The 17,553-nt window shown below is 37.1% G+C and overlaps 1 protein-coding gene across 2 annotated transcripts in view; it reads right to left on the reverse strand.

Annotated features, from left to right (window-relative positions):
- Window positions 1–13,927, reverse strand: part of znf407.S (zinc finger protein 407 S homeolog) — a 243,277-nt gene extending 229,350 nt beyond the window's left edge. Inside the window, exons 1-2 of one of the 2 annotated variants that reach the window (XM_018223592.2) lie at window positions 13,515–13,927; window positions 7,379–11,342 (exon numbers count right to left, since the gene is read on the reverse strand). In XM_018223592.2, coding sequence (XP_018079081.1) covers window positions 7,379–11,303 — 3,925 coding nt within the window. In that variant the 5' untranslated portion in view covers window positions 11,304–11,342; window positions 13,515–13,927. Of the gene's footprint in view, window positions 1–7,378; window positions 11,343–13,488 lie in introns of both variants that reach the window. The other variant, XM_018223591.2, reaches the window with a different exon arrangement.
- Window positions 13,928–17,553: the final 3,626 nt, after the last annotated feature.

Here is a 17,553-nt window from a genome sequence, read left to right on the forward strand (position 1 = left end):
TTGTTGGAATATACAACCCCTGCGTAACTTCAACTTTGTAACTGATACTTGAACATTATCTTGAAGAATTTGTCGATATTGGGTTGAATTCATCCGACCCTTGACTTTAACAAGGGTCCCAGTACCTGAACTGGGCACAAAGCCCCACAGCATGATGAAACCTCCAACAAATTTGACAGTAGGTAGCAGGTGTTTATCTTGGAATGCAGTTTACTTCTTCCGCCAAACAACTCGATTTTTGTCTCATCAGTCCACAGCAATTTGTTGCATACAACAAGTGACTGTTTGTGGCGTGAGTGCAGAAAGGACTTCTTTCTCATCACCCTGCCATACAGATGTTCTTTCTGCAAATTGTGCTGAATTGTAGAACGACATACAGATACACCATCTGCAGCAAGATGTTCTTGCAGGTCTTTGGAGGTGATCTTTGGGTTGTCTGTAACCATTCTCACAATCCTCCGCTCCTGTATTTTTCTTGGCCTGCCAGACCTGGGGATTTACAGCAACTGTGCCTGTGGCCTTCCGTTTCCTCATCACATTCCTTACAGTTGAAACAGACAGTTTAAGCTTCTTGTAGCCTTCCCCTAAACCATGATACTGAACAATCTTTGTTTTCAGATCTTTTGAGAGTTGCTTTTTTAGAATCCCATGCTGTCACTCAGAGGAGAGTTAAACAGAAGCATAACTTGCAATTGGCCACCTTACATACCTTTTCTCATGATTGCACACCCCTGCCTATGAAGTTCAAGGCTTAAAAAGCTAATCTAACCAATTTGGTGTTGCCAATAATCAGTATTAAGCAGTTACATGCATTCAAATTAGCAAAATGACAAGGGTCAGAAAACACCCCAGTACTTACATGTGCATGGGAAATGAAAGACATACCACTGTTATCTTTTTTTGTTGAAAGTGGAGTAAATGTAGGCTAAGAGGGGTTCCCAGACTTTATTATATGACTGTAAATAATATTTCTACACAATCAAAAAAGGAATAAGAAGAACTTTATTCAAACACGTGTGATTTGATTTTTAGCCTTTATCATAGGCCCTATGATTAGAGGGCCCATTTACTAACAATTAGTTTTTGATCTTTTTTTTCCACGAATCTCAAAAAACTTGTGGTTTCAAATATTAAACTTTGCCACGTAAAAGTTGTCTAGGACGTATAGAAGTTGGTGGGAGCTGCACTGATCTTATTAGGCCACTTTTAATCATTAGAGGATTTGTATTTTTTTAGCACATTGTTCAGCACTTGTTTAATTGTACTTTTTCTATTTTAATCCTTTAAAAAATGTCATGACATTTGTGGTTTTAAAGAAATTGGGTTTTAGTCGTGGTTTCAAAAACCTCAAACTACTAAAATGAGAATAAGCCCCTAAGTGTTTGTTGAACACGAAATGTGTAGAGCTACCTCTATGAAGCCTGATAATAATTTTTCCCATTGTGAAATATTTTTTCCCTTCACCATTTAAAATTACATTCCCCCAATGAGGGTATGGAGAAAATGATACTAATACAAATATAGTGGGCATACTTTAATGTTCAAAGATTTTGGATTAGAATATGTAACATAGAAAAACAAAACACATGAAACGCGTTAAGACTTTTTTGTGGGGTCTAATGGATTTTAATATGACCCAATAAATTCAGTTTTTTATTTAAATGCATGAGTACTTTAATTTTTTTTGCTATGTTACAGATTCTGATCCAAAATCTTTGAACATTAAAGTATGCCCACTATATATGTATTAGTATTACTTTCTCCATACCCTCTTCTTAGGGGGAATGTAATTTTCTGAAGGGAAAAAATATTTTACAATGGGAATAATTATTATTAGATTTCATAGAGGTAGCCCTAAGTATTTCGTGTTCAACAAACACTTAGAGGCTTATTCTCATTTTAGTAGTTTGAGGTTTTTGAAACCACGACTAAAACTCACTTTCTTTAAAACCACAAATGTCATGACATTTTTTAAAGGATTCATTTTGTTTTTCTATAATTTCCTCTTTTGGTCACTAGAGGTCCCTCATGCATTGATCTATATACTGTATATAAAATAGGTGTGCTGATCGGCTACACTGTGTTAGAATATGTAACATGGCTTATTCAGTATTTGGTATAGCAATTCCTAGGCACGCTAGCACTGTTATGGAAAACATCTGATAAGCTGAATTTATGAACTTGTATACTACTGTCATGGCAGCTGCAAAGGCACGAAAGCATTGAAAACCAGAATATATAATGCAATTTGTAGTACCTATGACTTGGGATTTGTTTCTATTCCACTAGTACCAAATCAGAAATAATCACAACCAATTAATATATATTAAAATAAAAATAATTTAAAAAACACACGGCTACAAATCTGCAACTACGTAAAATAAACTTGAATTCAATAACCAATATCATCTTTCCACATGTGAGGTTACTTTATGTTGGTGCTCCTGCATTAGCACTACAGTATTTTTTTTCCTTCCTATACGCCCTTAAAAAAAACTAGCCAATTGTGCGTCAATGTGCCATTTCAAGACAATCAACAAAAAAATTTAAAAAGGTGCCCATAAATGATGTTACAAAAGTATGCTAACTTTTTCTAAATGTTACAATCAATGATGTAACTTATATAAGTAGGGTTGCTTTGTCAAATATTGATAGTTACCTCACTTTCACATCCACATTAACTTGATTTTAAATGCAATTAATACATATAGTCAAGAAAGAATAATGGACTACATTCTGCACTTAACCTGGTGGACATTTTCAAATGGCACAAGTGACCAGTGGAAACCTATTTTGCATTGTAAACGACTAAATAAATCTTAATGGATTAAGAATGATCAGCTATCAACACACAAGGGAAATTAAGTGCTGAAATGCCTACATTGATTATTTTAAATTATTAGCCTTACTCTGTTCTTGAATTTGTATGCTTTTAGTGAGCTTTAACACATTTACAAGACTTATTGACTATAATTACAAGAGAATTCAAGTAATGGACACATCAATTATAAGCAACCTGTCTTGACCAGACAGTGGCATGAAGAATTCTAAAAAGAACTCCATTAGCATCTTCCCTTTCATTTTATTCAGTTTCCGCTACCTTATGAGGGCATATTAAGGGCTTACATACACTGCTTTATCTGTGAAATAGTTTTAAAATTGTATTCAATGGTTTATAGCGTAAATAAAATTTTTAAAAGAAAAAAAAGAAGGGGGCAGTTAATTTAAAATAATTTAAAACAGAGAAAGAAAACGTGGGAAAGATGTGGAAGGCTTTTTAAATGATAACAGAAAAACAGAATTTTAGGTAGCATTAAACCCTTACTAGTCGGTTATTACATTGATAACACTCCAGTTCTGAATGCAGATGTTAAAAAACTATTTTGAGGTGGCCTCCATCAACTATCTTAGAAGATACTAAGGGGCAAATTCCATAAGCGGTGAAAATTCGCCATGCGTAAACTTGCTAGGACAACGCCAATTCCCTAAAGTGTGAAGTTGCGCTGGCAAATTTTCGCTGGCGTTACTTCGGCAATCAAAGCGAAGATGTGCTAGTGTTGCCTAATTTGCATACGGTGGGAAATGATAAATTTACATGGACAAATACAGCAAATACATTACACAAGTCCAGGGAACCTTAATAAATAAAATAGAGTTGTTATAATGCCCTACACATGAGCCCACTGTATAGTTTATGTGCCATAAGTTAGAAAATGTAGGGAGAACCCAGTTACTCAAAAAATATTTTTACGGACCTTTGCAGGCTATCACTCTGAAAAAACGGAAAAGACGCCAGCGTTTTTTTGGGACTTAGAAAAATTTAGAAAATTTGCCAGGCGTTATAGTCCGAAGCAACGCTACCGTCTATCTCCTTCGCTAGCTAAGTGACGCCTGCGCCCGTTCTGAAATGACATCACGCTGGTGAATTTTCACTAGCGTTAGTCACTTCACCCGTTAGGGAATCTGCCCCTAACTTGGAAGAACTGCTATGACTTCATTAACGTATCCACTACTGGTTCACTGAGAACCTAGCACAAACCAGATGTAAGACAATGTTTGACATTGAAAGGATGAGGGTAGGCTTTTGCATCTGTCTGGGGTAGAAACCATTGGTCAGGGAAATATAAATAAAACCTATATAAACAGGAATGCCAGGTATTGGTCTGTGATGTGCTCACACCAATGCTATATTTTATGATGAAATGTTAGCATAAGGGGGAGCATACAAATGTTACTACCGAACTCCTGCCGCTCTAAATGCTTGGCCCAACTAAAAGCAATCTAAAATGCAACTGCTTTAGGCATGTCACCATACAACTGTGGGAATTGTATTTTGCATGTTGCAAATAACTCCAGGCGCCTTGCAAAGCAAAGATAGGGTCAGCTTTCATGCTTTCTGCTCCATGACTGTACATATAAATCTATTTAATGCAGTCATATCAAGTGATATGTGAATACTTCTTCTTAAGCAGCCCTAACTGCAAAAAAAGTTTTGTTTTCTAGTTAATCTCTCACTGAAAGCCAGGCAGTTTTTGTTTTTAATACACCCGCAAAACTGCCATAAAAACATAAAATCACAAGCATGGGAAAATGAGTGTGTTTTTTGCCACATCATTGATAAAACTATCACTATTTATGCACCAGCAAACAGAGAATACTTTTATCAACTTCTTTTCCCCAAAATTAGCATAAGGTGTAATGGGAACAGAACTGTCGGAATGGGATGCCAGGGGCCCACCAAAAAACCTTAGACCGTGGGTCACACTTTCCAAACTATTATTCCTCCTTTCCTCACTCAAACTCTTTATACTCCTAGTCTTTTTTATCTACTTACTAAGGATGCACCAAATCCACTATTTTGGATTCAGCCGAACCCCCGAATCCTTTGCGAAAGATTCGGACGAATACAGAACCAAATCCTAATTTGCATATGCAAATTAGGGGTGGGAAGGGGAAAACATCTGTTTCTCTTCATTCTCTCCTTATGCAGGAGCTGGGTGTCAGATAACTATATTCTTATATATCTTATAAGGGGGCTCCTTTTGCCTAGAAGATGTATTAGGATTTCTGGTGATTTTAAGCATTAGCTCTTTCTCTCTCCATGCAGAATTTGTGCAAAAGGCAGTTATTTTGTTAGATTTTGTTTATACTGGAATCAGTTATTTGAGTGAGCTCTAATACATCTGCTAGGAAAGGGATCCCACCTATAAGATATATTGGATCATTCATCTGACACCCAACTGCTGCATGAAGACAGAATGAAGAGAAACAGATGCTGAGAGAGGAATAGTGAATATAAACTTGATTCTTTCAGAAACAATTAATTCAGAAATTTTAATTGATTGTATTTAAAAATATTCATACTTCAGTATGAGGAAGCTTATATTACATTTTTGCGATAGTTCCCCTTTAAAGAAAAACGAAACCCTTAAAATGAATACAGTTATAAATACCATATTTTATATAACAAGCTTACTTAACCAGTCTAAAGGGTCAGCATTTCAAGAGTAGTAATGATCAAGGCCTTCAAAGTTGTCACAAGAGTTTCTCATTAAAGGAGAACCAAAGTAGCTAGAAATACATTATTGCACATTATGTTTTGGGCTTCTGTACCAGCCCAAGGCAAGTTAGCAGAGACCATAGTCACGGCACTGATTAAGCACAGAAATGGATTTTGACACCACCTTTAAGAGTTAACAATCATCCGATTCAGCCTGCTTCACATAGGATTAACAGTCCCAGCAACACCCACAATTATGTACACAGTAACACAAATTTCCATCACTTTCAACCATGGATGTAGACAAGTCCCAGAATCCTCTGTTAGACTCACACAGTCTCTTGAGAGGGGTTTTCTCTTCCTCTCTCCAATCCTTTGATAAATGGGCCTCCAACACTACGAGGCCCATTTATCAAAGGTTGAATTTCTAATTCATGTGAATTTTTTTTACTCTAATAAATTTTAATATGCTCGAAATTCCATTGGGAGGTTATTTAAGAAAAAAAATCAAACGTCTAAAACTCGAAAGAATATTACCGACTCGAAAACTCAAATCGAATTTGAATCAGATTCAACTTAACTCGAATCAAGTTTTTTCCCCGAAAAAACAACTCAAATGTCAGGAAGGCTATTAACATCTTCAGCTGGATCACCACCATTGACATATATGAACTCGGCAGGTTTTAGGTGGTGAATAGTCAAACTCAAATTATTTCCAGGGTAAAGGTTTGCTAAAACTCGAATTTTGAATCAAGTTTGGATTATTCACAATTCTAAATTGTGAGTTTTGACCTGAAAAACTATTTGAAAATTAGAATTTTTGAGTTTTCGACCCTTGATAAATCTGCCCCTTCATGTCAGCAGGGAAACACAGTCTCTTTCCCGGCTACACACAAACACCTCCTTCCTGCACATGGATGTGTTCACAGGCTCCTCACCCTCCTCAAGCACAAGGAGGTATCTGGGGGGAGCACTGAGGAGTAATCCGACGCCTCTTTTTATCTGCAGCTCTCCTGCAGCCTAATTACCTAGCTACCTACCTCTAACTGGGCAGCTGCAAACACTCAATGGAGCAAGAAATGGAAGGCCCAACCTACTCTCCTCCATTCACTCCAGGGACCCATTCATCTGTTTTTTCCTGAGCTGGTACACAAATACAGCAACACTTGCTGCAACAATATACATATTTCCCTGGAGATCTCCATTCACCAGTCTGGTGAAAATATACACATAATCGTAATTTTAAACACATCTCTTACAAGATCCAAATTACAGAATGATCGGTCATCTGGAAAAACCCAGGTTGTGAACATTCTGGATAACAGGTCCCATACCAGTATTTGTATAAACAAGACTTTACAGTATTTTTTGTGTGTAAAATGCTTACCATCTATAACAATCATATAATAACTGTTCAACAACTGTTTTTGTAGATGGCAAACTTTCCACACAATGAAATAAACTCGAAAGCCTCGTTTATTCAAGTGAAAATAAATGATCAAAAAAGCATAAAACTTTTCCTAAAGAGTTGCTGTAATATATGAAGTCTGGCGTCAGATCTCAATTATAAGGATGCACATATACTTGGTTAAAAGGTTTAAACCTCATCTAATCCATGACCATGTAAATAACTTGTTACATTCTGTGTACACATGGAAGTTAAACAGTATGCAGTTCTTTATTTGAAAGACGCTAAACCTTGTTCCTGCTTCTATTCAGTTTGGATAGCTTAGCTTTAAATATCAATTTATAGTATGGTAAACATTGTTCATACCTCTGGGTTGTTAAATGTACACATCATACAATACTTAAGCTGTTATTTTACAATTTTTTTAAAAAAAAAATATTGGGTTAGAAGTGTCTTTAACAGTAACTTACCTGTGTGAGTGCGAATGTGAGAGAGGAAAGCCATTGAGTTGCTACTTTTACATTTCTTGCCACAGTATTTGCAAAAATCTCCCGAGTTCTCCTCCCTTTCTTTGTTGATTTGTTCTGTGTCCTCCTCAATATATTTGTTGACTTCTCTTAACAGTTCTTCATGCTTTTCTTTAATATGAAGAAACAAGCTTTGTTCCGAATCAAAATGTTCTGTGCATTTCACACATTTGAAAGTGGCTCCCCCTTCAGGTAGCTCTTCAAAACTCTCCTGTTCATTTCTAATATGGCCAGAACTAGTCAAGTGCTGGTGAAGGTTGCTTTCACTAAAAAAAGATTTGCCACAGAGTAAGCAATGGAAATGTCTCTCTTTTGTTAGATGTTTCATTGCTATGTGTACATTTAGTCCACTCAGGCCATCTGCTAAGAAACCACAGTCATCACAGCGTATACGAGCTTTGCCACGCTGAGATTTTCCACCTCCCTTTTTTCCTTTTACTGGTTGTACAGCACCTGCTTCTACCTGCCATTTTTGTAGTTTTACAATTGAAGAATCAAACTGGCCTCTACTTTGATCAAAGCTGTATGATCCACTTGCATTGTTCAATTCCACTGCACCACCACCTATTGAACTATCTAGACCTACAGTATCCTCAACTATGCAAACTTCCATCTCATTCACAGCCTCAAGGATAATTTCATCAGATTGAGCATTTGACACAGACTCGCCATTTTTTAACTGTAAAATCTCAACAACAGAATCATCTTCACGTGATTTTATATATTCTACATTGTCTTCTTTGTCTTTGGCATCTACTGAAGAAATAAAGTGCTGCTTTTCTATTCCATTTTCATGCATTTCCTCTGTATACTTATTATTCAGACTTACTTGCTCAGGATTTGTATTGATTTCAGTGATCTCTTTTGTAAATGTGGTGGTTGTTTTGGATGCATCCAATGCTAACTTCCCTCCTTGTTCTGGAGCAGAAACCTGGCTGTCTATGTCAAAGTCTACATTTGTATTTTGATTAATGGCAGTCAAGCATTCCTTACTATTGATTTGAACTGGCTGATTAGACAAGTCATCAGATAATGTTTGGCCATTGTCAGACATGACATCTGTCACTGATGAAGACTGTGATTTGTAAACCTGGTAGTTCATCTTATGCTTCTCTGTTACCACATGTTTCATCATTTCACTATGTGTTAGAGTATAATGTTCACATGCCATACAATAATACTGAAATTCCTCAGTATGTAGCTTCTTGACAGTTTCTTCTATTCTAGTTTCAAAAGAACCATTCTTCATTGGATCAATTTCACTAGTATTATCTGTTTCTGCTACTGTAACCTGAACTTCAGATACTGGGCCATCGCCCGGAAAATTAATGGCTGAGATTGGATTTGCATTCTGCTCATCTAGCAGGGTGTCAGAGGCACAAACAGGATTCTTTGTACCGACAGGCTTAGAATGTCCATTATCTAAAGGGGTAGTAGCCTGGGTTTCTTTTTTCTTAGAAATCCCTTCAAATTGTCTTCCATCAGAGGTAACAATCACATCTATTTTATGTGGTCCTTTATTTTCTAGGGCTACGCGAATGTTATGTTTTTTGGTAGCACAGTGTCGCTCCATGTCACCTTTAGTTACTGTGGAATAGTTGCAAACTTTGCATAAGTAGCTATACTGATGGCTATGTTTTCGCCTTATATGAACTGATAAATTCGTGACACTTGAAGCCACAAGTCCACAGTAATTACACAATCTAGACATGTTTCCTTTTGGTCTTCCTTTTTTTATTTCATTTCCACTGGAGTCTTGGCTGGAATACAGGCTTTCAACAGTGGGAGGTAAAGCTTTATTTGAAAAGGACTGCGACACTGGAATTGACTGAGTCTCTTTAGCTCTATCCTCAACTACACTAGGATCTGAAATGCCATCAAACCTAACCTTTTCCATACACTCCTCAAAGAGCAAGCCAATGTTATTTTTTTTAGCATTTTCTATATGCTTACTTCTTTTGATATGCTTTTCCATGCCTTCTTTGCACATTGAATAAATATTGCAAGCTTTACATAAAAAGTAAAAGTCATGTGCATGGCGAAGTTTTATATGTCTTGTAAGGACAGTTGATGAGCGTGTCTTATAAAAACATTTTTTACACTGAAATTGTTGCTTCCCAGTCTCAAAATGACATGGATTTTCAACACCTTCTTTTACTTGATTTTCTTCTGTTGTATTTGCTATATTGCTGATTTCAATTTGTGCTTGAATGTTCCTGGGATCATATATCTCAAAAGCCAGTTTATCTGCACTTTTCTGAATTTGAAGATTATGCTGTGTTTTTTCATGGTGCAATAACTCTTCCTTCAGCATAAAATAAAGTTTACATACACCACAATGGAATTTCAAGTTGTGGTTAACACTCATGTGAGTGTTGAACGTTGTTATATTCGCAGTTACAGCTGAACAGATATGGCATTCTAAGTTACCATTCATGGTCTGATTACAAGAACTCTGGCAATGCTTTTCAAAATTCCTCCTGTTTGTGCAAAAGAAACCACAAGATTGACAATAAAACTGGTTTTCTTCATTGTGTTGCCTCTTAACATGTGCTCCTAGTGAATTTTCATTTGCAAACACTTGCTTACAGTGATCACACGTGTGCAATGTACTGGACGTATTTACTTCCACTTGTACTACTTCAGATGAACTAGTCTGAAACATGGTTGCACTATTCTGATCATTAATTATTTCAGTGCAATCGGCGTTCTCTGTTTGTAACGTTTCTGAGGGTATAGCTGAAGGTTTTAAGCATACCTGGCCTTTTTTCATTATTCTTCTCATATGCAAGCTCTTCCTGATTTGACCAAAACCATACTTTCTCCTAAAGAAACTGCTTTTTTCAAATGCTTGTTTGTCTTTTTGTATTTTGGCCTTTATGGCCAATATAATTTTTGAAGTATTTTTTAATTCTCTAGCGATTTTTTGCTTCATTGTTTTTCTGCCTATATTTGTTTTTTTATTTTCACCATCCACATTTGATTCACTTTCTGAACAACATTTTGTTTTTTCTTTAAGAGAGTCTCTTGAATTGCTTTTGTCAGAGTTTGTGTCAATATAAGCTGTTAATTTGGATTTAATCAGTTTAGCTTTGCTATTTCTAGACTTTTTTTTAACATCTGAAAGCATTTTCTTAGACGTGTCCTTGAGTGCTTCAACATTCTCATGATGAACCTGAGTCTCGCAATTATGCTGGTCATGCAAAAGATTTTCTTTAGAGTACTGAGCACCACAGATATCGCAGGAAAATACTTTGCTTTGAATGGACACTGGAATTTGTACACTTGTTTTTTTTTTCCTAGTATGGTAGAGGTTTTCTTCGGTAACAACACAGTTGGAAGAATGTAGATTTTCAGCAAGTTTACTGTTAAAGTCACTTCTATTTGAAATATCGCCAACATTTTCTTCAGAGTTTAATACCCCACTTAATTGTTTCCTTGCTCCAGGAATACTCTGTATGTCACTGACTTTGGAGTTTGAAGGCACCTGCCTTGAGAAACTTTCATCATTAGGGAGCAAGCCACTCTTGTTCGATAGTGGTACTTGAATGACTGTGCTATCTTTATTGTTTGGGTTGATATGATTATCACTGCCTTCACCAGTAACCTCTTCAATTTTTGGTCGTTTTAACAAAGGCTCATTTTCAGTACACACTTCCACCAATTTTTTGCAAGGATGCAGTCCTGGCATTAGTCTTTTAGTGCTTGGAGATCCAGACACTTCTGACGAAGACACAGATGAAGAAAGCAACAAGGGGTTTTCTCCTACAGGGTCAACAGTGTTGGAGTTTCCATCCATATCTTTCCCCTTTTTGATATTAGACTCAGCAGCTAAGTCCTTATCTCGACACAGCTGCTTGTTTTCCATATTCAGCAAACTGCAACTTCTTCATGGAAGTAAATCTGCCTGGTAAATAAAGCAGAATATGGTTTTTAAGTTTCAAAAAGTTGTACATTTATCTTGAGCACAGAACTCACATTTAACGGACCTAAGTACTAAAGTTTCATAGCAGCTTAAATTAATTTCAAGAGATATAAAATTAATAAACCATTAAGACAGCAATATTTATATAACTTCCTCTTATAGTGCTATATATTAATAAGCATTACAATCCCACAACACAAGGAAAGACTGTCCAATAGCATTTGGAAATGAAAGCAAGTTGCACAATATGATTTTTAAAGGCCCCATTCTGTTTCTGTTTCTGTATGGACTCTTGAATCATAAGGTTTTGGGTAAACAGACTCAGTGATGCACTTTTTGAGGACAACGAGGTTCCGGGATTAGTACAAGTATAGGATCCATTATCCAGAAACCTGTTATCCAGAAAGCTGTAAAAAAATTACCGAGAGGCTGTCTCCCATAGACTGCATTATAATCAAATAATACATTTTTTTTTATTGATTTCCTTTTTCTTTGTATTAATAAAACAGTACCTTGTACTTCATCCATGGTATATTAATCCTTATTGAAAGTAAAATGAACCTATTGGGGTTATTTAATGTTTACATAATTTTCTATTAGACTTAAGGTATGAAGATCAAAATTATGGAAAGAACTGTTATCCGGACAAACCCCAGGTGCCGAGCATTCTGGAGAATAGGTCCCATACCTGTATTTTATATAGCACTAAAAGGAACAGTGTTGCAGAAGAATAAAGTACAAAGTAGCTTAGATTTTATATTTTGCTATGCTATAGATGATGGTAAGTGTCCTTTAAAAATTACATGGACATATGGAAGGGACTGTTTATACAGTTTTTATTTTGCCAATTGTTCAAAGAAAGGGAGTTTATATGACCTAAATGAAAGCAGCAGTAAATTGTTTTACCATAGGAAATACATTGAAGAGGTAAAATAAAATAAGAAACCAGTAAAATCCTTAAATAGTTGTGACACAAGTAGCAACTAAGCATCTGAAATTAAACTGGTATTGTGATGACACCTGGTGGACATTTTGAAACTATTCTAAACTATATACATTACATACTATACAAGCAGTTTATTATTGGTAATTTCCATTTTTTTGCATACCTAAGCATTTTTTATGTTTTTTGTTCTTATGTTTTTTATGTTTTTATATAGCTGACAAGTAACAATGTGCATTTTTAATCCATATCTGGAAACAAACCATGCAGTAAACTATAAATATTCTATGCTTGTAGAAAAAAAATCTTTTTGGGAACATGTTTAAATCTGGGAGTCAACTTTGTGGTCCACAGATGTGTATAGAAATAGTTTTGCACTTTTCAATTACTGTTGTAGGAAGAGATTTCAGTTACTGTTGTAGGAAAGAGATTTTAAAGTACTGTAGGGTATTATTGAAATTTAATCTAAACAGGCTGGGGATCCGCATTTGGGTTCCAAACCATGGGTTGAAAATCCCCAAGACATAAAGCAATTTCTATTTGTTGCATTAAATTAAAAAATGAAGATAAAGTAAACAATAATAAACCATATGGTTCTTGCTCAAACCCATAAAGCACACCACGCGTGACTGTGCACCGTTTTACGTAAAATATTTAATAAGCGGAAACTGCATGTAATATTTAGAATTCCACATTTGTAGGAACATTAGGTAAATAAAGCACATTACCATTATGACACACTCGCACAGTATGACAGTTTCTAAGATACATAAGGCTCCTGGGGCGAAATGAACCCATGCCAACACACTTAGGAAAACCAATAACGTTAAAGTCAAGTAAACAGGCACGATTTTGCCTTTAAAAGCAACCATGTAACCAAAGTCTTAGAAATAAAAGTTCAGCTCTATAGCATCAACAGTGTGTTAGTTTTAAAAGGCCAAATACATTTCCAGAGCACAAGTTATGCCCTGCACCTTGCCAGCACCAACAGTTAACACTCCTTACAGAAACATTGGCAGCAATGTACAAAACTGCTTTGGAGGAAACACAACATTAGAAGTGAAGTCTCACCGCTACATATTAGTTGATCTATTGAAAGAGAAAGAATGCCCAAGCATCCCGTGTCAATTTTTATAAAGCCCAGTAGTTCCCAGCCCTTACCGCTATATTTTATTAGTAACATACCCGGTCATTTTGTGGGGAAAACTCACATATCAAAGCTGCAGCGCGGAAGCCTTTTCCCGGCCGCCATGTTGCCTGAAGCTGATTGGACGCCTCGGAATGTAGATCATCAGAATGCGACCAGAACGTAGCACGTGACTTAGCGTCACTTCGGAGTTTGGCTCGGGAAATTATTGCTGCGTTTTGGCTTTTCGTTTCAGATAACTTTCTGCAGTCTCGGTATATAATACGCGAGAGATCACGGTCGTGTCACGTTTTATATTAGTTTGTTTTACGTGTAGGGTCGAAACTTGTTGCTACAGGCAACCTGACCTTCTTGGCTCTCTGTGTCAGCCGCAGGCTCGAAACAGACACAGTAACTCAGCCTTATCACAGACACAATGGAATGGAATTAAAGTCGCATAGAGCAAATCAATTCGCCCCAATAAAAATCCATATCTCGTAATGTAATATTGTTCCTTAAAGGAACAGTTAAGTGTAAAAATAAAAACTGGGTAAATAGACAGGCTGTGCAAAATAAAAATGTATCTAATTTAGTTAGTTATCCAAAAATGTAATGTATAATGGCTGGAGTGACTGGATGTCACATAATAGCCAGAACATAATAGCTCTCGAACTCTGACCTAGTCAGCGACTTGAAGAGGAGCCACATAGGGTTGCCACCTTTTCTGGAAAAAAATACCGGCCTATCTATATATTTATGTTTTTTCCTATTAATAACATTGGGAGCAACCATCATTTTTACCTGCCGGGCCGGTAAAATACCGGCCAAGTGGCAACCCTAGAGCCACATGGGACATAACTGTTCAGTGAGTTTGCAATTGATCCTCAGCATTCAGCTTAGATTCTAAAGCAACAGATATGACCCATGTGGCCCCCCCTCAAGTCTCTGATTGGTTATTGCCTGGTAACCAGTCAGTGTAAACCTAGAGAGCTGAAAAGCAGGAAGTGGTGTTCTGGCTATTATGTTAGACATCCAGTCACTCCAGCCTTTATACATTACATATTTGGCTAACTAACTATAATAGAAACATTTTTTTGCACAGCCTATCTATTCACCCAGTTTTTATTTTTACACTGAACAATTCCTTTAAGGTGGACCTGTCACTAGGGTTGCCACCCGGCTGGTATTTTACCGGCCTAGCCTAGCCGGTAAAACACCTGCCAGGGCCAGGGCCGTTATTACAAATTTACCGCCAATGTAGCTGCCGATAATTTGTAATACCCTTAAGACAAGGCCTTGCCCTCGGATGGAAACGTACACTTTTTTCCTCATCTTGCCCTCGCCAATGTGGCTCCACCCCTTTTTGTGTCATTTTCCCCTTCATCTTGCCCTTGCCAACATGGCCCCGCCCCTTTATGTGTCACGGCTCCACCCCTTTAGTTCCCGCCCCCCCCCACAGGCCAGTTAAAAAATTTTTACAAAGATGGCAGCCCTACCTGTCACCCAGACATAAAAATCTGTATAATAAAAGTCCGTTTCAAAATAAACATGAAATCCAAATTCTTTTTTTTAATAAGCATTCATAGCTGTTATAAACTCATTTAAAAATCTCAGCTGGCAATCAAATATTGCCTGCCCCTCCTCTATGCCTAGGCATAGAGGCGGGGCAAGCAATTACTTTCACTTTCCATTCAGCACTTACCTAGATGTCACTGCTCTCCCCATAGTCTCCGTCTCTCTTTAACATTTACTTGTGTAACCAGTGCATGGGGATGGACATCAGGTCCCCCATTCTGGTGCACAAACAAGATTCTGGGATGATACAAGGCTTGTCTAAATAACAGTGTCCACACAATGGCTCCTGCCTGCTTGTTATAATTATGAATTCCCAGACTGATGAAAACAAGATTCAAATAATTTTTACAGTGTAATTAAAGTTCATTTTGCTTGACTAACATGATAAAATAGGATTTGGAATAATATTTTTGGGTGACGGGTCCCCTTTAAACTGTTATTCCATTGCCAATTGTAATTGCGCACTCCTGAGAAGGGCTTGAAGGTGTCGTAATCTTTTGGAGCAAACATGACTTTTTCAGTAAGAAGTTTTATTACATTTACTGCGCATTGGCGCAAACTCTAAAATTCACAAACGGTCTTCCACTGTCGGAAGTGGTTGCTAAACAGTTTCCATGTACAAGCTATATTAAATTCACGCAAAGCAAAATTTGTTTGCGCAAAGGCATAATTTTTCGCATTCCTAATAGTTTTTCCGTTCCCTACTTTTATTACATTCCCCCAAACTGTGAAAATCCCTTACACCCGTCACATGGAGCGGGCTGGCAGTCTGCTTTGTGTGACTGAAAATTATTAGTGCAAGTAAAAGGTCTTCTAAAAAAAAAAAAAACGGTGGGACGTTAAATTAGAAAAGGCCGGTAGTTTGAAAAGGCAAAATGCTTCAAATAGATTAAATGCAATACATGATTAAATGCAATGCAAATCATGTCTGCAAATATAAGCATTATATTTGCATTATAAGTTTTAATATGTAAATTGCTTTTGTTTTTGTAGGAATGGAGACCATGCAGGTTGCAGCAGGGTTTTATTTCTATTACAGAAAAGCTGTTCAGAATGCACACTGACTACCTGAAATCATAAAACACTGCTACTGCTAAGTGTTCTTAAACGGTGGCAAACATTCAGTTTATTTTCAATTGGTCTTTATTACTTTTTATAGTTTTTCATTTGCCTTTTTCTTCTGACTCTTCTGAGCTTTCAAATAGGGGTCACTGGCTCCATCTAAAAAAAACAAATGTTTTGTAAGGCTACACATGTATTGTTATTGCTACTTTTTATTACTCTCTCCTAGTCATATTTAGGGTTGCCACCTTTTCTGGAAAGAAATACCGGCCTTCCTATATATTTATCTTTTTTCCCTATTAATAACATTGGGATCAGCCAGTGTCGGACTGGTCCACCTGGATAACAGGAAAACTCCAGGTGGGCCCAGGTGTCAGTGGGCCCTCATGCTGCTAAACTTTTGGCCTATTTCATGGCCATTCCCTATTCTATGAGAACAAAGAGGTTAAATATATGGAATAATAGATGATAGTATGTAAAGAAAACAAACTAGGAGAATAGAGGTTGATTAAGGAGATGAAGAATATTAGTACTGAGAGTGGGCGCCTGGTCTAAGGCTTTATGGTGGGCCCCTCGTCTAAGGTTTTTGGGTGGGCCCCTGGTGTCCCAGTCCGACACTGGGATCCGCCATAATCTTTACCAGCCAGGTGGCAACCCTTATCATATTCCAGTCTCTTATTTCAACCAGTTCATTGTTGCTAGGGTAATTTAGATCCTAGGACCCAGATTGCTTAAAATGGCAAAATCAAGAGCCTCTGAATAAAAAGCTATAATAACTCATGATAAACATGATAAAAAATTAAAACCAATTGCAAATTGTCTCAGAATATCACTCTCTATATCTTAGTAAAAGTTAACTCAAAGTTGAACAGCTCCATTAACAGACATGTTCCTGTGAGTGTGGATTTGTCCTTTCATTCTTGGATGCTTCTGTTTGGGTTGCAATTGGGTATTTGTGAGAAATTGATTGACCAGGGGTGCCAATGAGGGGAGTTGAAAAACTCATCTCAGGCGGCAGCTCCACATAGGTTACCAGGGGCAGTAAAAAGCCACTCCTGATAGCTGTAAGAGATGAATTTCTGTTATTTAAACCGGAAGTTCAGCTTAACTAGTGCGAGAGAGCACAATTGCACTCTCCACACTAGCGTTGCGGCCCTCCTGAAACCCTAGCGCAGAACAGGTAAGTGGGCGAGGGGGGAGTGGCATTGCAGGGCCCTGTGATTGACTACATGTGGGGACACATTTATCAAAGGTCGAATTTCAAATTCATGAGTTTTTAAAAACTCCAATAAACTCCAATAAACTCTCATGAACTCGAAATTTGACCAATCTAAATTAATCTAAAAAATCAAATTTTCAAAACTTGGGGGAATAGGATCAACCCGAAAACTCGAATCAAATTCGATTTGAATTTTTTCTCCAAAAAACTCAAATGTCAGGAAGGCTGCAAACAACTCCAAATTCATCCAAGGACGTTTCTGTCAAGA

The sequence above is a fragment of the Xenopus laevis genome, chromosome 6S, assembly GCF_017654675.1.
Source record: "Xenopus laevis strain J_2021 chromosome 6S, Xenopus_laevis_v10.1, whole genome shotgun sequence".
NCBI lineage: Eukaryota > Metazoa > Chordata > Amphibia > Anura > Pipidae > Xenopus > Xenopus laevis.